At 54.6% G+C, this 24284-nt stretch overlaps 1 protein-coding gene across 2 annotated transcripts in view; it reads left to right on the forward strand.

Annotated features, from left to right (window-relative positions):
* The first annotated feature begins 224 nt into the window (after positions 1-224).
* MELTF (melanotransferrin) overlaps positions 225-24284 on the forward strand; it is a 45415-nt gene continuing 21355 nt past the window's right edge. Inside the window, exons 1-8 of one of the 2 annotated variants that reach the window (XM_084847902.1) lie at positions 225-383; positions 1841-1995; positions 11088-11187; positions 12954-13136; positions 13948-14104; positions 20633-20700; positions 21963-22150; positions 23020-23200. In XM_084847902.1, the coding sequence (XP_084704028.1) occupies positions 332-383; positions 1841-1995; positions 11088-11187; positions 12954-13136; positions 13948-14104; positions 20633-20700; positions 21963-22150; positions 23020-23200 (1084 nt within the window). In that variant the 5' untranslated portion in view covers positions 225-331. The other variant, XM_084847903.1, reaches the window with a different exon arrangement.

Below are 24284 nucleotides of genomic sequence, written 5' to 3' on the forward strand. Positions count from 1 at the left end.
TCAACCTTGACATGAGGTGCTATTCAGCTAAGCCACTAGGTGGTACCCAAGTGATGAGCAGCTCCATCTCCTCCTCCCAGCCTGGTCTGATGTGCCAGAGGTGGCTTCTCTTGAAGGCAGGCATCAACTCTCTTGGCAGATATTAACTTCCTTCCCCCTGTGGAGGTGAGAACAGAGGCATGGCCTGTTTGCCAGCACCAAGGTCCCAGCCCACTTTCCAGGAGGGAGGGAGCGGTCCAGGGAAGTACAGATGGACTGGCACCTCCAGAGAGCTCGCGCTGCTTCGTCGTGAGCGCTGCGCAGAGAGCAGAACCCGCCTGCAGCCCCTGCCATGGCGAGTGCAGCATGCCTTGGTGCTCTCCTCCTGCTCTGCTCTCATACCGGTAGGCTGGGGCATCACTTGGCTCATGCTTGGGGTCAGAGAGGCTGCTGAGAATCTGAACCTGGCTCCTTGCAACGCTTCGGGAGACCAGGGCTAGGCCCCAAAGATCCCACCCATCCCGCTTTCCTCGGGGGCTTTCCAGTCCTGGCCACTCCTCCTGGGCTTCCTTGACTCTTGGCCATGCATTGCCCTGTTGCTAGCCCTTGCTGCAGGATAGTTTGGCCGGGGCGGGGGGGGCGGGGGAGGAAGCCCTCTTTGAAACTCCCTAAATTATATTGCAGCAGGATCAAGAGGGAGAATCCTTTGGACGATACACAGACAGAATGACCCAGGCGTTCATTCAACAGGAATGCCAAGCACCTCTTCCCCCACCCCAAAGACTGCTGTGAGCCTCCTCGCGAGGCAGCGGCTCGATCGGTCTCTCTCGCAGAGCACCCTCGGCCCTTGCGGCCAGAAGCAGCAGCCTCGCCTGGCCCCGGGCCCGTGGCTCCGGCTTGGTGGTCGTATGTGGGGCGGGGGGCGGGCCCGTCCCAGCAGCAGCTGCAGCCACTGCCCCACGCTGCGGCCTCGCCTTGCTCCCCGGCCGGCTCGTTAGCTTCGAACGCGCTCTTCCGCGGAGGGAGGGAGCGGTGGCCGCGCGCCACCCCGCGGGAGCTGAAGCGGCCCCAGCCCCGTGCCTGCCTAGGCCGCGCCCCGCGGTGTCGCCGACAGGCCCGCGGCCGGCAGGAGCGCTGGTTGCGCGCCCGGGGAAGAGGCTGCGCGCCCGACCCCCGCCGCGCGGCTGGGTCGGGAGGCGGCGCTGGCTGCGCCAGACCTCGCCCCGCCGGGGGAATCCCGTCCCGCTGCGCCCGGCCGACAGCCGGACGCCTCTCAGGATGCCCGCGCCCGCCGCGCCCGCCGCGCCCGCCGCTTCAGCGGGGCAGCCTGCGAGCAGCCGGCTCCCGGCGCTGGGCTGCAGCCGCGGCCGCGCGGGGCGGGGCAGCGGGCGGGCGACGCCTTCGCCAGGCCGGCCGCGCGGCGCGGACGGCGGCGGAGAAAGGGCGGCGCCGCGCCCGGCAGCGGCCTGGGGCGCCGGAGTCCCCCTCCCACGAGGAAGCGCGCCTGCGCTGGCGGCGCCGCCCCCGCCCGGGCTGAAGCCGCCCCCGCGCCCGGCCGGCCGCGGGCCTCTGCCGCAAGCGGGGCCCGGCTCCCACGCCTGGCTTTCGGCGGGCGGGCGGCGCGCGGGGCGGCGCCTCCGGCCAGGCAGCCGAACCACCACCGCGCCGGGCCGGGCCGGGGGGAGCCGGCCGGGCGCCGCGCGTCGCGGGCCGCCCGGAGCGCCACGCGGCAGGCGCGCCGGGCCAGGCGCCGGGCCGCTCGCCGCCAGCTCGCCGCGCGGCCTCGCGAGGGGGCCGGGGGCGCCTCGGAGGCGCGCGCGGCGTCCCGCTCCTGACCGCCCGCGCGCGCATGTCCCCGCAGCCTCCGCCCCGAGCCTCCTGCGCTGGTGCGCCGCCTCCGACCTGGAGCTCGCCAAGTGCGGCGACATGAGCAGCGCGTTCTCCGGCGCCCGCATCCGCCCCGGCCTGGCGTGCGTGAGCGGCGGCTCGGCCAGCAACTGCGCCGCCCTGATCAACGTGAGTCCCCCCGCGCGGGTCTGGGCGCGGCGCTCGCCTCCCGCGCGGCTTGGCGGCGCGCCCGGCTGCCCGCGGCGTGGCCCCCGCCCCGCGCGGCCCCCCTGCGGCTGCCTCCGCGGCGGGCCCGGCCGGGGGCGAGGGAACGGGCAGCCTGTCGCCCTCCTCTCGCCTGCGGGCTTCTCACGGGGGTTTCTGGCTGCCCGTGGGGGGAAGCAAGGCCCCGCCGGACTAGAGGGGCCCATCGGCTGATCCAGCAGGGCTGTCTTCTGTGCTTACTCGGCCGTAAGTGTCGCTGTGCTCACCGTGGCTGCTCACTAGGAAATATGCTTAGGGTTGCAGCTTAAGAGTATATTGCAGTTACGAGCCAATTAAAGACAGTTCTGTTTATTATTCCCTCGAGTTTTAACTGAATAATCAAGTAATTGCATTGATATTTAAATAAAGCTGCATATTTCCAAAGCTTCAGCTTTTTTGGGTAGTGAAGGAAGGGGACGGTCATTTAGATTACCTTACATTTTAACAAATCAAAGTTACTACTCATGGTTAGAAGGAAAGGCGTTGTTAAATATTCTTTGGATTTCCAGTTGCACCAAAACAGTCTCAAAACCTAAACAGGCTTCCACTGATTTAGGGTGCAATCCTATGCGTGTTTAGACAGGGGGGAAAATGTCCTACAACGCCCAGTATGGCCCAGTATACAAAGCCAGCCATACTGACTGGGGCATGCTGGGAGTTGTAGGACCTGTTTCTGTCTAAACATGCACAGGATTGAGTCCTTAACCCGTGGAAGAGTTTGAGGTTAACCTTCCCAATCCAGTCATCTGCTGTCACGCACCAGAAAGAGGGGTATGGCTGGCATATGCTTCTCTTCCCTTTCCCCTTATTGGGGCCGGAACTCGTGTTCTGCTCTGTTGTAATGTCGTTCTGTCCTGTTTGACAGGCTCTTTGTGTGTGGGTAGGGGATTATGGGCTCAATTCTCATGCACTAAGGTTCAAAGGTGAGGCAGATGCACTGGAGATGCTGGCTGCAGGCAGAGGAAAGACCTGCCCAGCGACCAGCCAGTGGCATCTGTGACTGGGGGAGCTGAGCTGGTGCCATGGCCCTCCAGCCCAGCGTGCCTTGCACCACCCTAGGAGAGGAACAGCAGGTAATGGCCAGCAAGGAATCCTGTCTTTGGGGGCAGTTTTGCACACAATGGGTTTTCTGGACAGAAAATGCATCGCTGTGAGAAACAGCTTGAGCTGTGCATGTGTGGCGATCCTACGGACATGGTGCTCCAGTGTGCATGTGTTGACAGGGCAGTGGTCTCCTGGCTCCCACGTGTGCCGTTGGCACAGGTGACTTGCCATAGGCGTCATGATCTTCTCTGGATAGGAGTTTGCATGTTGCAAATCTGTCGCGTGTGATGCTGGCAGGGCCTAGGGAGACTGTTCTTTTTTTAAAATGTAGCAATATTCAAGGTAGCTAACAAAGGTTAGGAATGAAACACAGACAAAACCAACCAACTGCAATATAAGCAATCCTAAAACAGCGACCAGGAGAGCAGAGAAAAATCCCCAGATGAAACTAGCAGAATAAGCGAAGGACATTGCAGCTTCTGATAGATTCCTTATATTCTACCTCACCCCCAAATGAGGGGAGGGATATACTTCGCATATTGCATGTGAAATGCCTGGCTTCTTGTGCGAGATCTCCATCTCCGCTTTCCTGTTCTGGAGTGGAGAAGGCTGCTGGAGGCACAGGGTGGAGGACAAAGCATTAGTGTCTGCTGCCAAGCAGAGAGACACAGCACCTTCTTTGAGCAGAGCTGAGAAGGCGTTTGCTTGCTGTGGCCAGCAGAATGAAGCTGACTGCTGGGCTTTGGTGCCACAGACGCTTCTCCCGGGCTGTACTCTGCCGTTGAAGAGGCGGTTTCTGGATGGGGGGGGTTCTTCAAGTTGTGCATTTCTTTGGTAGCAGGAGCTGCTGGGAAATGAGCCAGCCAAGCCGGGCACAGAATGCCTGGGCTGCAGACACCCTTCCTGTTGGGTTGCCACTTGAGAAACAGCTTCAAGTCCCTTCTCAGTAGTGGTCGCCAGTCAAAAGAGCATGAACCGTACCTGTGATCGTCTTCTTCCTTCTTCTTGTTATGCCAATAGCTGCAGTACTTCATTAGATAACTAAATCCAGAAAATAAAACTGTGTGGGTTGGATCTAGAGTAGACCTATTGAAATCAATGGGACTTAAGTTAACCATGACTAGCATCCCATGTATTTCTGTGGGTCTGCTCTAGGTGTGGCTAAGTCTGGATCCAATCTCATGTTTTTAATGATGTATCCCATTTTTGTGTTCCGCTGAGTGGGACCCCTCCCCTCCAAAAACAGTGACAACAAACACTGATAGCCCAGTAATAAAATAATCACTAAAGCAAACAAGCTTAAAAATAACAGTAGCAGAAAAAACAACAAGGCACAGGATCAACTCCGAAATCCATTGTCACCTTTTCTGTTTACGAGTAGAGGGTGGAATCACAGTTTTAACTTGAGGCTGGATGGTCAGTCGGAAGAAAAAGGCCAGCTGTGCCCCTCAGCTTCAGGAGCATCTCTGCGTGGGTACCATAACCAAGAAGCCCCCTTGCCCTGGTCACTAACTGCCCCTTTCTTGGTGGGCCATGCATCGAGGCCTCCGCAGAAGATCTCCATGGACCTTACAGAGGCATATGAACCCCCAGAGGCTATCTTTCCCCATCTAAATCTTAAGGTGTTGAATGGGGTACGGCTACCCTTGAAAGACCAGGTCTGCAGCCTGGGGGTCATTTTGGACTCCCAGCTGTCCATGGAGGCTCAGGTGTCAGCTGTGAGCCAGACAGCGCTGTACCAGCTCCATCTGATATGGCGGCTGTGCCCCTACCTTCCCGACCATCTGCTCCCATCGGTAGTACATGCCCTGGTCTCCTCTCATCTAGACTACTGTAATGTGCTCTATGTGGGGTTACCCCTGAAGATGGTTCGGAAGCTGCAGCTGGTACAGAACGTGGTGGCTTGCCTGATTACAGGCAGCCACCGGCGAGATCACATCACTCCAGTACTGAAGGAGTTGCACTGGTTACCAGTTGTTTTCCGGGCCAAATTCAAGGTGTTGGTTTTGACCTTTAAAACTTTATATGGTTCTGGCCCAGCCTATCTTAAGGAGTGCCTCCAGCAACACCAGACAGGCCGCTCAACAAGATGAGCCTTGGATGGTCTTCTCTCTGTCCCATCAGCCAGGACAGCTAGGCTGGTGAGGACAAGGGAGAGGGCCTTTTCTGTGGTGGCCCCCACTCTGTGGAACTCCCTCCCTAGGGAACTCCGCCATGCCCCTTCTTTAATGAGCTTCCGCCGCGCATTAAAAACGTGGTTGTTCAGGCAGGCATTCGGGGTGGGTTAGGGTATTTTTTTATGATGTTTTTAATGTAGAATTTTATTGTTTTAACTATTTTGTTGTTGTACATCGCCCAGAGTGGCTGGGTGACCAGCCTGATGGGCACGTAATAAATTAAATAAATAAATAAGGGAGGGAGGGAGGGAGGGAGACAGGAGGCAAGGGGAACATAGCATGGATGTCTGCAAATGCAGCTAGCCTTCACTGAGGAGCTGTGGTCTTGCTTGTAGGCAGCCAGTCAGTTGCCTGCCTGATTCAAATGACTGCTCCGGGGGAGGAGGGAGACTCCACGTTTGGGGGCCTGTGCTGTGTGGAGCAGGCTGCCCGTCCTGAGTCTGGCATTTCCAGGTCAGGAACAGGGCCTCCAGCCGAGACCAAGAGTTGCTGGCCATGGGCAGTGCTGGGCTTAAAGCTGCACCATCTGCTCTGGTGGGATCAGTGCAGGCACTGCTCCCGGGTCCCATAACTGTGCATTCCCTCGACTCGCTCCATTGGTCACGTCCAGTGTGCTCCACACCCCCGTCGCCCAAGGGACACTGACGCACGGGGAAGGGTCGGTGTGCTGCGGGAAGAGCTGGGAGCAGGGCCCAACCATCATTTTGGGGTGGGGGTGGGGAGGATAGTACAAACTTGTACCATGGCCCCCTTCCTCACATGTACCACAACCCGCACATAAAATGTTATGGAGCATGAAAGAAAGGTTTCTGCGTGAAATTATACTTTCAGCATTTCTGAAATTACGCTATGGTCCAAATTGGAGCTTTTCTACAATACCCTGCAAATACCCCTCATATTTCCTGTTTTTGCATCCAGCCCAAAGAAGACTTCTGCGAAGCTTGCTAACTGTTTTGTCACTTCAGGCTTGGTCCTGTTTTGTTTTTATGCCAGTGGATCAACAAAGTTGCAAACTGCAAATTTTCTAAATAGACCGATTTACTTTTAAAGTTTTTTGTTTCTCTAGCCTTTTCCATACAAAAGCATGTACCCCCTCCCAGAAGTCAATTTGTCTTGCAAGTTCACCTTTGTCAGACAAAATAGCTAGGTGGTATAGTCATCCTTGCCCCAGTTTTTGATGGCAGCGCCCTGCTGGGTCTTCTTTCCGCTTCTGCCCTGTCACTGGCAGTGTGGAAGTGCCCTGTAGAGCTGTGCGCACTGCGCTGGGAGTCAGTGGCACTCGGTGCTCTTCGTTTGTTTTTTGTGAATCTCAATAAAGTGAGTGGGGTTAGTTCATACTCTTTTCCAAAAGTAGGCTGAAGGAGCATCTCCCCCCATATTTACCAGCCTGGTCACGAAGGTCATCACCCGAGGCCCTCTTCCAGGAGCCCCCGCCAAATGAGGTGAGGCAGGGGGCTACAAGAGAGGCAACCGGGAGACCCCCTCCCTCTCAGTATGATGAGAGAGGGAGAAACATGTCTCCCTCTCCATACTGCGCATAATTTGCACACCTCTGTCATGTCTCCCCTCACCCGCCTTTTCTCTAAGCTAAACAGCCCCAGATGTTGTGACCGTCCTTCCTAGCGGAGCTTCTCCAGCCCCTTGGTCATTTCAGTGCCCCTCTCGTGCACCTTTTCCAATGCTTGGCCCGTGGCTGGGAGTGCAGAGACTTGCATGCCCCCCCCCAGCACTGCAGGCTTGCGGGAGGGAGCAGCAGCCAGGGGGATGTCTTCTCCCCCCAGCCGTGGATTCCGCTGAGCCTGCCGCAGCTTCTCTGCCTCAGGGGAGGCCTTGCTGGTGCGTGAGGCTCTGCAGGGGCCGTCCAGGGGGTGAGTGTGAGGAGGAGGCGCTGGTGGGGCCGGAGCAGCTCAGAGGCACAGCATCGCTCCCGGCAGAGGGGCCCCACTCTGGCTGCCGCCTTCCTCGTTGGACACACCCCGGCAATGGGTGGCCCAGTGGCGAAGCGGCCTGATCCTGAAGTGCCCTTGGCCCACCGGGCCCAGCGCTGCCTGGGCTCCAGCAGAGGAAGGAGCTTTGCCAGCCCTCCTGCCGCTGCCCCTGCCCGGTGAGCCTTGGGAGTGAAGGGGTCAAAGACGCTGGGGTCTTCTGCATGCAAACAGGGTGTTCGTGCTAGGTGAGGAAGCCCTTCCCAAATTCAAAAGTCCCAATTGGTTGTTTATAAGAATGTCCATTTTCTTTAACATTTTTGCAAACATAAATTTCCCGAATACCATTTTATTTGTTTGTTTGTTTATTGCATTTCTATCCCGACTTTTTCCCTCTTGCAAGGAACCCAAGGCAGCACTCTGCACTTGCTCCTCCTGAAGGATGTTCAACAAATTCAACATTTTAGGGTCTTCCACAGCTGTTGAAGATTCTCCCCTGGGCTCCGGTTCAGAGCCTGTGAAGACGTCCTAGAAGGAGGGGGTGGGGGTGCTGTGCTGTGCTGTGCCTGTGCAGCTTCATAAGGCAGCTCTGATCCGTAAGGAAGGCCCATTCTCTCAGTCGGACAAGTAAGAGGCAACGGATTCATCATTGCTTAGGAGACCATTGTCAGAGCAGGACGGAGGTGGCTGGCCTGTAGCTGCCATGTTTATCGCAGTCTCTGAACCTTGGGGCGTGTAAGCTTCTTTTCTTCACTCCGAGCCCAGGAGATGCCTTAGCGTGGTTGAGGAACCACCTCCTTCCCCCCTCCCGCCCCACCCCTAGGAAGAGGAGCTTTGTGTTCTCTCCCCACCACATGCTATTGTCAGTGTAGCCATCTGTGCCCTGCCTGCTAAGTGTTTGCTGGACTTTGCCCTGGGGGAGTGGGCAGGGGGCAGGCAAAGAGAGGCACTTCTTGGAAAGGGCAAACTGGGACGCATGAATTGCCACCCTGTGGCCTGATCTCACCATCTCGTGATAGTGAGAGCAAAGTGCAGCACAGCTTCCACTGGGTGGAGGGGAGCAGCAGGCCCCCAGGTGCAAAGGGCCATCTCCCGCCACCTCCCAGGGCCCGGCCCACTCAGCGAGGCCGAGGGTGTCTTTCTCTGGCCGTTAGCTAAAAGAGCAAGCGCGTCAGGGCTCCCCCCCGCCCGCCCGGGGCCTTTCTCATGCAACCCCTAGCCTCCTGGCAGGATCCTGCGCACACCAATCCACATTGCACAGCCGTTCGCCCTGCAGTTTGGCCCATGCCATCCAGATCCACCCGCAGCAGCAGGGGGCCACAGCCACCTCGCGTGCATCTGTGAGTCAGCATTCCAGTCCAGGGATCCAAAGAGCGCAAGCCAGCTGCACGGCCCCTCGCTGGGCAGAAGCAGCAAGCCGCCGCTGGTGGCTGCCAGGACGGTTTCCAACTTGGCACGGCGAGCCCCGCCCCCCCAAATCCCATCCGGGATTTCAGAAGCTGCCTTAGACTGAGCCAGACTTGGTCCATCTTGGTCCATCTAGCCAGTTTTGTCAACACTGACTGGCAGCAGCTGTGGCTCTCCAGGGTTTCAGGCAGGATACTTTTCCAGCTCTACCTGGAGATTCAACCGGGGACTGAATTGGGGACTTTCTGCATGCAAAGCAGGGCCTTTACCACTGAGGTATGGCCCTCCCCAAATATGGGGCTGTCTCAACTCTCAGCCCAACCCACATGGTAAGTCACACTCTTGGACTTGATGTTCTCTGCTGGGAGAGAAGGTAGCTCATGATCTGAGACTGGGGCAACTTTCCCCAATTCTGTTGTCACAGATCACGTCTTGCTGAGCTTTAGGCTCACAGTGGCCCTGTCTCTGCAGGGATGGTAGGACGGTTAGGACGGTCGGCCCCCAGAGGCTGATGAGTCCTGATCACCTCTGGGGAGTCTCCTGCCAGGCCCATCAAAGCCCTCGCTACTTTGGGGCCCATGCTCTTGGGCTGTGGCCTCCACCTGTACCTGCAAAGTATGAGCGCTTGCGGTGTGCCTCAGGTTTGGCTGGATCCACAGCTTACTCAGACTGGTCCAGGAGATGTCTGTATTGAAGCAGGCATCTCCAAAGCAGGCCAAATCTCAACACTTCTGAAGACTGGGACTTGGAGGGACACAGGCAGTGTGTCTTAGGCAATGGATAGATTTCTCTCCAAGCTCCATGTAAGGAAACACCAGGGGGAGGGGGTGTCGTTTTGTGGCTGGCGCTCTTGCTTGTCATCTGAACGAATGGTTTTACCAGAGCTCTCCAGCCTCAGTTTCAGGGCGGGCATGTAGAAGTAATGTGTTGCAGGACTGATTCAAGGTTCTTTGCTAGTTCTCTCTTCCAGGAATAGAAACATTAAGAGAGGTTTGGTGGCGTCTGTGGGACCTGGGAGGGTGCAGCATTGGGTGCTGGCTTGGAAAATGCTGGATGCTCTGGTCCCTCTGCCTCAGACCTTGCATCCTCCACACCCATCACCCCCCCCCCATCCTATCGCCCTTTCTGTGACATGGTGCCAACTGAGCAGAAAATAAAGCCTTCTGCACAATAGTGTTCCTGTTTAGACAGCCTATATGGCTGGTGGGGCATGCTGGGAGTTGTAGGACTTTTTTCTGTCAAAAAATGCACAGGATTGCACCCTTAAGCTGTTATCATTCATCATAACTCCCTAGGCCTTCACATATCTGTCTGAAATTTAACAGGTTTCTTGCCCAGGGACACATCTATGCCATAGGCCATTTTCATATAAATCCCTTCCCCCAGTAAAACAATCGGGGGGGGGGGGGTAAGGAGAAGTGACTTAACCTCCACTCCAATTTTGAATACTCCCCTTCCACAAAAAGATGCGGCCCTTATCCTCCTGAAATTTTCCAGGTTTCTTATCTAGGACCACCTCTATGCTATATGCTATTTTCATAACAATTATCCACATTCAAAAATAGGGGCATCAGTACTTGTGTTGGGGGGGGGGTTGGAACCCCCCCAATCTGTAAAGGCTGTTCTTGTACAAATACTCCTTCACCAATTCATCTTAAACTTGGCAGCCTTGGGCCCCTCAGAAACAGATACTAAAGCTGTAAATTTCATCCAATTCTGGCAAGAAATTTTTAAAAAGTTGTTAGTTCCCTTTAAAACAAACAAAACAAAATATAAAGGCATGTAGCACAACAACGCGGTGGTTGTGGGGTCCACACGGGGCCGCGGTGGTTGTGGGGCCACGGTGGCTTAGTGGTTAAGACGCTGAACTGCAGACCGGAAGGTCGGCAGGACAGCAGTTCGAGACCCGAGTGCCGCGTGACGGAGTGAGCTCCCGTCTTCAGTCCCAGCTCCTGCCAACCTAGCAGTTCGAAAGCAAGAAATTGCAAGTAGATAAATAGGTACCGCTTCGGCGGGAAAGGTAACAGCGTTCCGTGCACCTCGGTGTTCAGTCATGCCGGCCACATGACCACGGAAGCGTCTTCGGACAGCGCTGGCTCTTCGGCTTAGAAATGGAGATGAGCACCACACCCTAAAGTTGGACACGACTGGTTGGGGACACCTTTACCTTTTTAGCACAACAACCCCTGCACCATTTGTCTCAACTTCGGGTGGCATAATCCCCCCATAAGGGACTGCTGTGCCTACAAATTTAATTCAATTATGACAAACAGAAAAAAGGTCATAGCTATTTGTTGTTATCCAAAGAAAATCGATGGGAGGCAGGAAGATCTGGTGTTACGAACTGAGATTTGGATTTGGACCCAAGCTGATTCAGGCTGTTTTCTGAATCACCGAATTGGGGTCTGAACCAAATCTTGTGGTCGGGGTGCCCCCTAACAATGTCCTCCTCTGCCGCACACAGGCGAGCTTGGCAGACGTGGCAGCCATGGATGGTGGCGTCCTTTACCGGGCTGGGAAGGAATTGCGCCTGAAGCCAGTAGTGGCTGAAGCGTACGGCCAAGGTAAGGGGGTCGGGCCCGAGCCTGCCTCTGCTTCCGGGCAGGGCCCCCCGTGCCCTTGGCCTGCCATGGTGGCTTTGCTCCGGCTGACCCATGGAAGGAGGGAGCTGAATGCCCCAGGCCAGCAAGCCTGCCCTGTATCAGCACCGCCACCCGTATGGTGCTCAGCCTTGCCAAACCGGTGTGAAATGTTTGCTGATGATCCCGTTTTGCAGTTGAGGAGCAGGAGACGAGAGGCGAGGAGGGGGCTTGCCCGGGGGAGCCAGCCAGCCTGGGCCAGCACGCAGAGGGGGTGTGAGGTGTGGGTGGGACGGCGGTGTCATGGTGAGCCACGTCCATCCCGCTCACTGCCCCAGGGCACCGAAGGACAGGGCTTGGTGTCGTTCCCCCCGCCTGGGCGGGACATCCGCTCCAGTCAATAAATGGCAGTGGGGGGATCAGGCCATGGAGGCAGCAGTCATGAGGCTCGCCTTGCATTGTGGCCCCCGTGGCTACAGGCCGGTCCTCCGGATGTCTGTGTCCCACCCTCAGAGGAGAGGAAGCGCGAAGGGGTGGTCCGTGCTGCAGCAGAGCTGTCCTCGAGGATGTGCTCAGCAGAGACCACGCACCAGCCTGGGTTGGCCCCCTGCCTGCGCTTCTCGGGTTTAAGATCTGATTTGCTTACATTGGAAAGGAAGGCAGGACAGATGAAGTGTCCAAGGATGGTGGTGAAAGCTTTTCCTCTTCTGCATGAGGCTGACATTCCACGGAAACAAACACAATGTACTGTATATGTCAGAGAATGACATGTGCAGTGACTGCAAACGTCTGACTGTATCAGCTCCTGGGCAGCCCTTCCCCTCCACTTCCCCGTTGGGCAAATGGCAGTACACCGACCCTCCTTCAGAGGACTGTGTAAGGACCAAGCACAACGTAATGCCCAAAGTCCTTCCTAGTCGTCATCATCGTGGGTATGGATTTTCAGTGGTCCACCGGGTGCTGGAGAGATGCCCCGTCTCTCTCTCCTCCTTGTTTGGGGGCATTGGGCAGACTTACCTTAGACCTCAGAGCGCGCGTGGTTGGGGCCCTTCTCCACTTGCCTTCCCAAAGGCCCCTTGCTGCTCTTGCCTCCATCGGAAGGTTGCCAGGGCCCTGAGCCTAGAGACCCAAGGCAGTCCATCCACTTGAGATGCCGTCCGGTATCGTGCTGTTAGTCTTGCGAGCCAGGCCGGTGCTCCGTTCTGAGCCGCTTGCTGCCACGTCCTGCAGCATCTCCTTTCTGGCGCGCGCTCTGCCTTGGCTGAGGACGCTGGGCCTGGCCTGGGCAGATGCAGGCAGTGGGAATAATCCTGACAGGGAAGCAAAATCCCCTACGTTAGGAAGAAGGCCCATCAGTCCCAGGACTCCATCTTGGAGCTTTATACTGCTGCCCCTCACACATCTGACCCGCAGCTGTTGCATCGGTGTCTGCCTGCAGGACCAGCCTGGCTTTGTCCACGCTCTGCTCTTTCCCAGGGCACTGTGGCAACCCTAGCAGCAGGAGCAAAGGAGCTCTTCTCTTTCATAGGGAGGGAATTGGTGGATGTGGGGAGAAGGCAACACAGGGTTATTTATTTATGTGTTCATTCAAGTCCTGTCCTGCCTTTCCATCAAACATGGTGTTCGAGGACCACGCAGCCGTCTGGACTGAATCCGGCTTGGTTGGCAATAAGTGAATCTCTTCCATTGGAGCTCTTGGCTGACCTGGATCTTGGCATCGTGGTCAAGCAGTTCCCCCTCTCCCTGTGCAGATGTTGGCACTTCCTACTATGCCGTGGCTGTTGTGAGAGCAAATTCTACCTTGACCATCAACAGCTTGAAGGGGGTGAAGTCGTGTCACACAGGCATCAACAGGACCGTTGGCTGGAACATCCCTGTTGGCTTCCTCCTTGACAGTGGCCGGATGTCGGTGATGGGCTGTGATGTTGCTCGAGGTGAGGCCTGCCTGGGCCGTATCCAGACCTGCTGTGTGAGCAGAGGTCTGCCTGAACACAGGCTGCCCCCAGATCCCCACTCCTGAATTTCTGAGAGCTGAATGCTGCCGCCCCGCGTGGCTGTACAGATGTTCATGTACAGAAGTTTCACCCCAAACTTAATGTTTCAGATGACTCCGGTCAGGTGAGGGACAGCGTGCTCTGGTACCACAGCAAAGCCTCCCCCCCCCACCCCTGCATCTGGCCACCAAGAGCCCCTTTCACTTCGGAGGCTCCGTTACAGGTGGCAATTTCTAGCAGGTTCTCTGCAGCCAGAGCCTTGCTTGACCAAAGATCACGGAACTCTCCGGACTCTGCTTGCTTGCTTGTGCGTGGGGGGGAGGGGCTGGTGCCCAGCACCCGCAAAGTTCTGAGCGTGGAGCCTCCTGGCGCTGAGCTCAGCCTCAGCCGGGAATGCTTGCACACACAGAGGCAGGGGCAGCTGTGTGGCGTGCTCCCGCTCCCCAAGACGAGGCCCAAGCACCGCACAGACCTCCGTGCGAGTGTGGCTGGAAATTTGCTGCTAGTCTGTGCAGGAGGTGTGTGGCAGTGGGGTTCTGGCTGCATTGTGGTGGCTCCTTGGTGGCCGCCTTGCCATGAGCGCCTCGCCACGAGGCCCTGGTGTGCCTGGGACGGGGCCTCGATCTGGGCCATGGCACACATCTGCGTCTCCAGGCCAGTGGGAGAGCGCCACTGAGGCTTTGGGGGGGGGGTCTCTTGTGGGGGTCGGGGTTGTGGGCCAGCAGCTGCTCAGCCTCTCCTTCCCTTTCAGCCGTGGGTGGCTACTTCGATGGCAGCTGCGTGCCAGGAGCCGGCAACAGCACCGAGGCTGCCTCCCTTTGCCGGCTCTGCAAGGGAGACGCAACCGGGCAAGGCAAATGTGAGCAGAGTCCCAGAGAGCAGTATTCCGACTACCTGGGCGCCTTCAGGTACCTGCCAGGGCCCGCCTAGCGCTGAGCGCCCCTCCGCCTTGGGAATTCCCTGGTGCACCTAAGCTTGGCCCCTGCGGGAGGGCTGGTCCGGGGGGAGGAGCTGGCTATTGCTGTAGTGGTGCCAAAGGAAAGGCCCTGGGTTGCGGCGACTGTGGCGGGGGGGAGCTGCTTGGCGGTAGAGGCCCTGCTTTGCATGCAGAAGGTCCAGGGGCTGTCTTCACGCATGATTTAGTGCGAAGTTAGAGCAGTTTGAATTTCTTCGCGGCGGATGAGGTCATCACCAATCTGCTGCCAAGCAGCCACTTCCTTCTCAAAAAGCCGCATTTTCTGAAACTCCTTTTACTCAGACTTTTTTACTGAAAGTGGCTCCCTGGCGGTTTTGCCACAGTGTACCATGTTCCCTCTGCGTTAAATCCTGGGTGTGCCTCTGTGACCTGGCAGTGACCTGGTCAAGGCGGTGGGATGCCCCATTCCCTCTTCTTTCCCCTGGAAGCAGGTTTTCCGAAGAAAATCCTCAGGAGCACAGCAGCGACCCCTCACATGACCACACTAGTGGGGACACTAATGCACCTTGGGTGGCCTCCTTTCAATCTTGAACACGTCCCCCCTTCTGTACATGTTTACTCAGAAGTAAGAAATAAATTTCACTCCCCTGCAGTGAAAGGGTTAAAGGCTAACTTTAGTAACTCTGAAGTAAACTTTAGTAAGCCCTAAATGCTCTTTCGCCTTATTTATTTATTTATTTATTTATTTATTTATTTATTTATTTTTTCATTTCATTTCATTTCTATATCACCCAATAGCCAAAGCTCTCTTATATTGCTATTGCGATGAGCTGAAGCTCTCTTTCGCTTCTCCGATGCTATCTTATATTGCTGTTGCGATGTTGTGTTTCTTTGTTGTTCTGTAGCTTCTCCACTGTTATGTAAAATCCGTTGTCCACTTTATTGCAGTAACAATCTTTTGGGTTTACGGGAGCTTCTCATTGCGAGTGGGGAGAAGGTGGGGTTGGAAGCAATAACTCTGTGGCACAGTGCTGGAATGCAGTGGAATTGGGGTGGGAGGAAGCTCTCAGGGAGCCATCAGATGCTTCACCAGATTTTGGCTTAGAATCATAGAATAGTAGGGTTGGAAGGGGCCTACGAGGCCATCGAGTCCAACCCCCTGCTCAATGCAGGAATCCAAGTCAGAGCATCCCTGACAGATGGCTGTCCAGCCTCGCCTTGAACGCCTCCAATGTGGGAGAGCCCACCACCTCCCCAGGTAATTGGTTCCATTGTCATATTGCTCTAACAGTCAGGAAGTTCTTCCTGATGTTCAGCCGGAATGTGGCTTCCTGTAACTTGAGCCCATTATTCCGTGTCCTGCACTCTGGCATGATCGAGAAGAGATCCTGGCCTTCTTCTCTGTGACAACCTTTCAACTACCTGAAGAGTGCTATCCTATCTCCCCTCAGTCTTCTCTTCTCCAGGCTAAACATGCCCAGTTCTTTCAGTCTCTCTTCATAGGGCTTTGTTTCCAGTCCCCTGATCATCTTCGTTGCCCTCCTCTGAACCCTCTCTAGTTTGTCTGCATCCTTCTGAAAGTGTGGTGCCCAGAACTGGACACAGTACTCCAGATGAGGCCTAACCAGTGCTGAGTAGAGGGGAACTAGTACTTCCCAGGATTTGGAAGCGATGCTTCTATTAATGCAGCCCAAAAGAGCATTGGCCTTTTTTGCGGCCACATCACATTGTTGGCTCATCCTCAGCTTGTGATCAACAACAATTCCAAGATCCTTCTCGCTTGTAGTGTTGTTGAGCCACGTATCCCCCATCTTGTACCAGTGCCTTTGGTTTCTTTTTCCTCGGTGCAGAACTTGGCATTGATCCCTCTTAAATGTCATTCTGTTGTTTTCTGCCCAGCGCTCCAGTCTATCCAGATCCCTTCGAATTTTGTTTCTGTCTTCCAAAGTATTAGCTATCCCGCCCAATTTGGTGTCATCTGCAAATCTGATCAGCATTCCCTGCACCTCCTCCTCCAAGTCATTAATAACAATGTTGAAGAGCCCTGGGCCCAGGACTGAGCCCTGCAGTACCCCGTTCATTACCTCTCCCCAGTTTGAGAAGGTCCCATTGATAAGCACTCTTTGAGTCCGATTCCGTAGCCAACTGTGGATCCACCGGATCGTTGTTTCATCTAGCCCACTTTGAGCTAGTTTGCTCATCAGGAGATCATGGGGCACTTTGTCGAAAGCTTTGCTGAAGTCGAGGTATATGGTGTCTACAGCATTCCCACGGTGACTTGATCAAAAAATGAGATCAGATACGTCTGGCAGGACTTGTTTTTGACAAATCCATGTTGGCTTCGAGTAATCACGGCATTGTTGTCAAGGTGCTTCCAGATGGATTGCTTTGTCATCTGCTCCAGACTTTTCCCAGGGATTGATGTCAGACTGACTGGTCTGTAGTTCCCAGGTTAAGATGAAGTGAGGGTGGGGAGAACACCGGAATGTCACCCATCTGGGAAGCGTGTGTGTGTGTTTGGGGGGGGTGTGCTTGTGAGGACAGTCACTGCCCAGTCCCAGAATCACAAGGGGAAATGCACTCCTTATGCACCTGAGCTTTTTATGGCTTACCACTACCCCCTCCCATAAACACGCATGGGATTGGCCTGTTAATGTTGGTGCATGAAAGCACCTTAAGATCCTCTGCTTTCACCTACAAAGGCTGGGAAAATGCTGAAAGAGAACATAAGGGGAAGGGAGAGAGGGCTGAGCCATTCCAAATTTCATTCATGTTTATGGGCATCTGTAGGAAGGGGCAAGGAGGGGCAATTGACCCCCTGGGGACGAGTCATAATCTCCAGATTCTCAGCTGTCCTTTAAAAAGAAAAAAGCAATTCTCTCTCCCTTGCAGAACTTGGGATATGAGGCAAAGTGTGTGGCCACTATTCTGCCTACACATTTTGTAAGAAACTAGCCTGCTCCCTCCTTTTAGTGTTTTTAGCCAATGAATGAAGTCACAGCAATGGTTAACTATATAGGTATGTTAACTCTTCTTGTTGTGTTAAGCCTTTTTGAGGTCTTCCATGTTAAATATTCTACCTAATAATAATTTCTTAAAAAATAGAAATCCAGGAGTTCCCTGTAGCTGGGTTTGGGCAGTAGTGTGTCTACCACAAAACAATAGATAGCAGCAAAGACAAGAGGTCACGATCTTTCTAGCTCAGGTCCTGTTACTATTTTCCCTGAATTTATAAACATTTAAAAATTACCTTGACAGTGTGTGCAGATAAAGTGCATCTTCATTCTTCCCATAGTGCAGGAGGCAGGGCTGTGGCTGAGAAAGTGTGGGTCGCACAAGCCCTGCCAAGTCGCTCAGGGTTGTCACTCCCCTTCTGCAGAGGGGGGCTGTTAGGTATGGTACGGCCACTCTGCAGCATAGTCCAGTGTTGCTGGTGTTTTAGGGAAATGCAGATAGGGCTGTGCAATTTATTAAGAATGGGTCGTAGTTATATATATCTTTAAGAGGATCCGCCATTTTAGCTCATGCAAGAGGCCCAGGTGGAGCCTCTCCTCCCCCTCTCTTAGTGCAGGCGTTGGAGCCGAGTCAGAGTGCCATACAGCTCCACGGAAGTTAACCTATTTTCTCACGTATTGTAGAAATAAAAAACCCTCTTGTGAAGGCCCCTGAACCTATTGTGCCTTGTCTCTAGAGCAGAGCCTAGCAATGGGTGCAACCTGAGCAGGTCTCTCCCCCCCCCCAACCATGCCCTTCCACTCTGTAATGTCCTAGGGCCTAAAGGGCCATTGTGAAGGGAGTCGTGGAAAGAACTGAGGGTTCTTTCCTGTGGATGGAAAGGCATGGTCTGGACACCAGGTCTACCCTCTGAGAAACAACAGAGGGGTAGATCTGGTCTGCAAATCTCTGCCTATCTCGGTAGACTTGGTATTCAGGCCTTATCGCTGCTTAGCCACCAGATCTAACAGAATGGTAGACCTCTGATGTTATCGGGGCTTTTGTAAGATGGGCAGCCATACACAAAATGTATAGTTCAACGAGAAATATGGCATTCCACAAGAACATTGCAGGAGTTCAGTATTCAAGCCATGCAAAGTTGTATTGTTAGCTGATGTAAAAAGTGGCTGATAACAACGTGAAAAGTAAAGTGAGTCATGCAGGCGCCTCTGGAACCCCGCAATATGGTCAAGCCCACACCTTTTTCCCCCCACTGCAAAAGATACTCCTCACAGACTCCACTGCTACTCTCTGCAGCTGGCTCCCCCAACCTGGTGCCCTCCAGATGTAGAATCATCGGATCATCGAATAGTAGGGTTGGAAGGGGCCTACAAGGCCATCGAGTCCAACCCCCTGCTCAATGCAGGAATCCAAGTCAGAGCATCCCTGACAGGTGGCTGTCCAGCCTCGTCTTGAAGGCCTCCAGTGTGGGAGAGCCCACCACCTCCCCAGGTCATTGGTTCCATTGCCGTGTTGCTCTGACAGGAAGTTTTTCCTGATGTTCAGCCGGAATCTGGCTTCGTGGAACTTGAGCCCACTTGATTCCATGTCCTGCACTCTGGGATGATCGAGAAGAGATCCTGGCCTTCCTCTCTCTGACAACCTTTCAAGGACTTGAAGAGTGCTATCATATCTCCCCTCAGTCTTCTCTTCTCAAGACTAAACATGCCCAGTTCTTTCAGTCTCTCTTCATAGGGCTTTGTTTCCAGTCCCCTGATCATCTTCGTTGCCCTCCTCTGAACCCTCTCTAGTTTGTCTGCATCCTTCTGAAAGTGTGGTGCCCAGAACTGGACACAGTACTCCAGATGAGGCCTAACCAGTGCTGAGTAGAGGGGAACTAGTACTTCCCGGGATTTGGAAGCTATGCTTCTGTTAATGCAGCCCAAAATGGCATTTGCCTTTTTTGCAGGCACATCACATTGTTGCCTCATATTCAGCTTGTGATCGACAACAATTCCAAGATCCTTCTCGCTTCTAGTGTTGAGCCACGTATCCCCCATCCTGTACCTGTGCCTTTGGTTTCTTTTTCCTTGGTGCAGAACTTGGCATTTATCCCTATTAAATGTCATTCTGTTGTTTTCTGCCCAGCGCTCCAGTCTATCCAGATCCCTTTGAATTTTGTTTCTGTCTTCCAAAGTATTAGCTATCCCGCCCAGTTTTGTGCCATCTGCAAATCTGATCAGCATTCCCTGCACCTCCTCCAAGTCATTCATAAAAATGTGGAAGAGCACTGGGCCCAGGACTGAGCCTTGCAGTACCCCGCTCGTTACCTCTCCCCAGTTTGAGAAGGTTTGTGATTGTGCCTTGAGAGTTTCCTTTTTTAAAAGCTCCCACCCATCTTGGACTCCTTTTCTCATTAGAGTTGAGAAAATGTTTTGGACGTCAACTCCAATCAGCCCCAGTCACCATGGCCAATAGTCCAGAATGCTGGGGTTGCAGTCCAAAACAACTTGAGGGCACCAGGTTGGGGAACTGTTCCAGAGAGCGTTCAACAATGTCTCCAAGATGAAGGAAATAGTTCTACAGTGAGTCACATGAAGTTGTCAGTGTTGTGATAAGGGCAGTGATGCCATAAAATATACAATATGATATTCTTAAATAGTTGTACTGTGTTTGTGCATTTGGGGTATTTCCCCCCCTCTTGTTGCTATGCGTGCGTTTTTAAACCCTCACTCCAAATGACGTTTTGTTGGCGTTTATGATACTTCTTAAATATAACACTCTTCTACGTTAACGCTGTTGAGTTCCCAGGATCTTCTGCTACTCTGTGTAGGCTTCTAAGTGTCGTGGAACATGACACTAAGCAACAAAGAGCACATGCAAGGTGTGCTGTCGCCGTGCGCGCTACGCACACAAAGTACAACGAACTGCCGTGCAGCTTTCCCCCCCCCCCCGAAAAATCCCTGCGGACACCCGTGATGGTGCCCCGCCTCTCCGTCTTCTGATCCCCCTCTTGCATGCCAGCCCAGCCCCCGCGCAAGCTGCCCTCTCTGAGGCCACCGCCCTTCCCAGCGCCCCCCCAGCTCGGCCTCCTTGGCTTCGGTGCCCCCCCCCTTCCCTGCATAAATCCACAGACTCTGTGGCAAGCTGCCTCTTAGAGGGTTTCCATGCTCCCTTGGCAAAGAATAAGGGGCTGAAGTGGTGGCCATTTTGCAGTGTGCTGCCGGTGTCCCCGGTGGCTCTCTAGAGGGCAGGTGCCCCTTCACAGACCTTTGCCATCCCTGTGCTGGCTAGAGAGTCAGAATGATTTCAGAGTCTGTGATCAGGAAACCCGGATTCTGCGACTGAAGTCAAGCATGCAAATTAGGGGCAGTAACAGCAGCGTGTTTTAATCCACTCGTTCGACTTTGATCAGGGAGACGGGCCTTTGCCCTTCCAAAAGGAGTGGCCGCATCTTGTGCTGAGTGCAGCCGTGGGGAGAACTGGTGGCTCCAGCGCAGTGCCCCCCCCCCAGTCTCCCTGGAGGCGGCATGGCCAGCGCCTCCCAGCTTGCCATGACTGGGCTGCTGGTGCTTCCTTCCTGCAGGTGTCTGGTGGAGGGCGCCGGGGAGGTTGCCTTCGTCAAGCACAGCACAGTCGCTGAAGCCACAGACGGTAAGTCCGCCTGCCCGGCGCTGCTTTGGCTGGAGAGAAAGCTGTGGCATTTCATTTCATTTATTACATTTCTATACTGCCCAACAGCCGAAGCTCTCTGAGGGGTCTACAAAGATTAAAAACCTTAAAAATACATTGTAAAAACCATTTACTTACACACATATAAACAGACAGCAACATGGAGACAGATATCTATCTATCTATCTATCTATCTATCTATCTATCTATCTATCATCTATCTATCTATCATCTATCTCTAAAACAATTTTAAATGATCAACAATGAGAAAAATCCAAGACCTGTTTACAACCTTGTGATATGCTGCCAAATGCCTGAGAGAAGAGAAAGGTCTTAACTTAGCACTGAAAAGGTAACAATGTTGGTGTCAGGCTGGCCTCATTCGGGAGATAATTCCATAATTGGGGGGGTACCACCAAGAAGGCCCTCTCTCGTTGCCGCCTTCCGAGCCTCTCTTGGAGGAGGCAACCAGAGGAGGGCTTTAGATGATGAGTGTGGTACACAACTGTAGGTGGCAGATGGCAAATGGGTCAGCTCTGGTCCAAAGGAAAGCAAGTGCTCTCAGATATTGGGGGTGGGGGTAGGGGGTTGTGAGCCAGATAATCCTTTGCTAGAAGTTTGCTTAGTTTGGCAGGGGGCATGATTTTGAGTAGAGTTCGGCAGAAGAGGTATGCATTAGTTTCTTCTCCCAGAGTTACTTTGTTAAACAACCTTGAAGAGCCGCCTGTGGACCGTGGCTGGGCTGGGCTGGTGGGTCATCCCGCTGCTGCTGCTGTTGCTGCATCGCTAAAACAGCAGTGAGGGGAGAGAGGTGACCTGTGATGCAAAGGGGCTGCAGCGCCTTTCGGCTAATGTGGTGTCTCCCAGAGAGCAAATTAAAGGTGCAATCTGAATGGTGTGAAGCAAAAACTTTCTTTAAGTTGATGCAGTTATCTGCATGCACTTTAAAATAAACCCCCTAATTTATGTTAACTGTTACTCCTCCAAATTGTATCCGCCTGGGGAAATTCTCTTTCTTTCTTTCTTTCTTTCTTTCTTTCTTTCTTTCTTTCTTTCTTTCTCTTTCTTTCTTTCTTTCTTTCCTTCCTTCCTTCCTTCCTTCCTTCCTTCCTTCCTTTCTGCGCCTGATAAATGCGCCCTGTTGACTGGATTTCCTCGGGGGGGGAGTGGAATATTGGGGGGTGGGGTGGGGGGCTGATGGGCCTCAGTCCCCCAGCTGAGCTCTGCTTGAATTTTGCTTCCAGGGCAGAATCGTCCCTCGTGGGCCCAGCAGTTCCAGTCGAGGGACTTCCAGCTGCTCTGCCGAGATGGAAGCAGGGCAGCAGTCACAGCATGGCGGACCTGCTACCTGGCCCGTGTCCCTGCTCATGCCGTGGTAGCCAGAGCGGACACTGACGGGGGTCTCATCTTTCAGCTACTCCAGCAGGGGCAGGTGGGTCCTTCCTGGGCCCTGTCTCAGCCACCGGCCCAGCAGGGGGTGGATGGCAGGGGTCTGCAGAAAGTGACAAACGCATCCAGCCCTTGAAACGGGGCCCCCTCTCCGAGCAGTGCAGCCGGAGTAGCGTTTGCAGAAGCTGGGAGACAGAACCAAAGCGAGCCATTAAAGAACGGCGCTCTCGCCTTGCAGCCCCACCCCCACCCCTAGCGTTGCCAACCGTTGGTGGTGAGAAATGCTTCACCTACAGGATTTCTGCCTGACCACTTCCTTTTTCTTTTTCATGTGCCTTCAACCCCTGCATGACAGGCATAAACTCGGAGAGGCAGAATTTCCATAGCCCCATAGAACCATGGGAGGCTTTAAGAGGTGCAGAGGGGCGCTCCCGTTGTCCACGGGCACAGGCCAGCCCCCGCCCCGGCGGTGTGCTGCGCAATCTGAGGGAAGGGCAGCTGCCCAGGCCTGGACATCAGGGCTGAGCCCCTGCCGGAGCGCCCCAGGCAGGCATTGCTTTCAACACCTGCCTGGCTCCTCGGGGTGCCACACCCACCCCACTTGTCAGGCCCTCTCCAGAGAGTGTGTTTGTTTGTTACATTTGCATCCTGCCTTTTCCTCCCAGGAGCCCAAGGCAGTGTTCATGAAGCCCCTCCCCTCCAATTTTATCCTCACAACAACCCTGTGAGGTAGGTTAGGCTGAGAGTCAGTGACTGGCCCAGAGTCACCCAGGTTTCCCCAGTCCAGCACTCTGACCACTACCCCACACTGGCCCTTCTTGCCTGGTTACTGCAGACTTGAGGAAGATTGTGTGTTTGCCTTCAGGAATGTGGAAGTTGCCTCCTAGACGTGCTTTTCTGTCCATGTTACAGCAAAAGTTTAACAGTGGAGACTCCAGTTTCCAGATGTTTGACTCTGAAGCCTATGGTGGGAAGAACCTTCTCTTCAAAGACTCGACCACCGAGCTGGTTCCCATCCCGGAGCAGACCTACCAGGCCTGGCTGGGGGATGAATATCTGCATGCGCTGCGGGGCTTGGACTGTGACCCGACCAGTAAGGGCAGCCTGTGCCTGGCCTCCACAGCAAGGAGCAGCGGCGGCTGCTTGGCCCAGAACGATTTACTGCGCAGAGGCAGAGCGTGGCTGGGAGCCGGGCTGGGAGGGGAGGGGAGGGCAAACGGCTGTGCATCTTTGGACAGAGGCTGTGTGGGGCACAGACCGCCAAAGGGGGTGATCGGTCAGGGCAGGGAGTGGGCACCAAAGAGTCCGAGGACAGGACGGGCAGCCTGGCTGGCGACGGTGGCAGGACAGTGGAGCTGGGTGAAAGCCAGATGGCAGAGAATCAAAGCAGGGAGGGGCAGCAGGGGTCGCACGCAGGTACTCCTGGCCGCAGGGGCTAGAGGCTTGACTTGCTCTTCACACACATGCACAAAAGGGCTCCTTGCCCATCCAGCCTAGTGTTCTGTCCTGCTAGACGCCCCCGGAAAGCTCACCTGCAGGGTGCGTGGAGGGGATGGCCGGCCCATGTGACCGTTTCCGCCTCGACCACTCAGACGCTGGCTGCTTCCAACCTCGGAGGCCGCCCTGCACGACCACGGCTGAGAGCCCTTGGCGGCTTGAGCGATGGGGCGACCCTCCTCCTGTCTCTCTGGGCCCTGCTGCCCAACAGCTCCAGGTGTGCTGCTGAGTTCCAGGGCAATGCACATCTCCAGCCTGTGGATTTTATAAACCTCTAGCATTTTAACTCTTTCCCCCCTAAACTGGGAATCCCCTGCAAGAGATTTAGCCTTTCCTCATCCGGCAGGTGGTCTAACCCAGGAGCGGGCAGAAGGAAGATCTCCAGATGTTTTGGACTTCAACTCCCAACATTCCTGACCATTGGCCAAGCTGGCAGGGGCATTTGGGATTTGAAGCCCCAGACGTCTGGAGATCTTCCTTCTGCCCTCTTGTGGCCTGACCCCTTCTCTTGGCACCACTGGGCATGCTTCCGGAAATGGGGTGGCCAGAAAAGTATGCACTGTGCTAGATCCTGCATTGCCACAGAGAGTTGCAATTGCTGTGGTCTTTGCAGTTTAGCGTTCAACCCCTTTCCGGTGGATTTGCCTGTTTTCTGCTCACAGTGTGTTTCCAGTGACCTC

This window comes from Heloderma suspectum, chromosome 3 (genome assembly GCF_057233095.1).
Source record: "Heloderma suspectum isolate Gila_16-S chromosome 3, 16-S_ref, whole genome shotgun sequence".
In the NCBI taxonomy this organism is placed as follows: Eukaryota; Metazoa; Chordata; class Lepidosauria; order Squamata; family Helodermatidae; genus Heloderma; species Heloderma suspectum.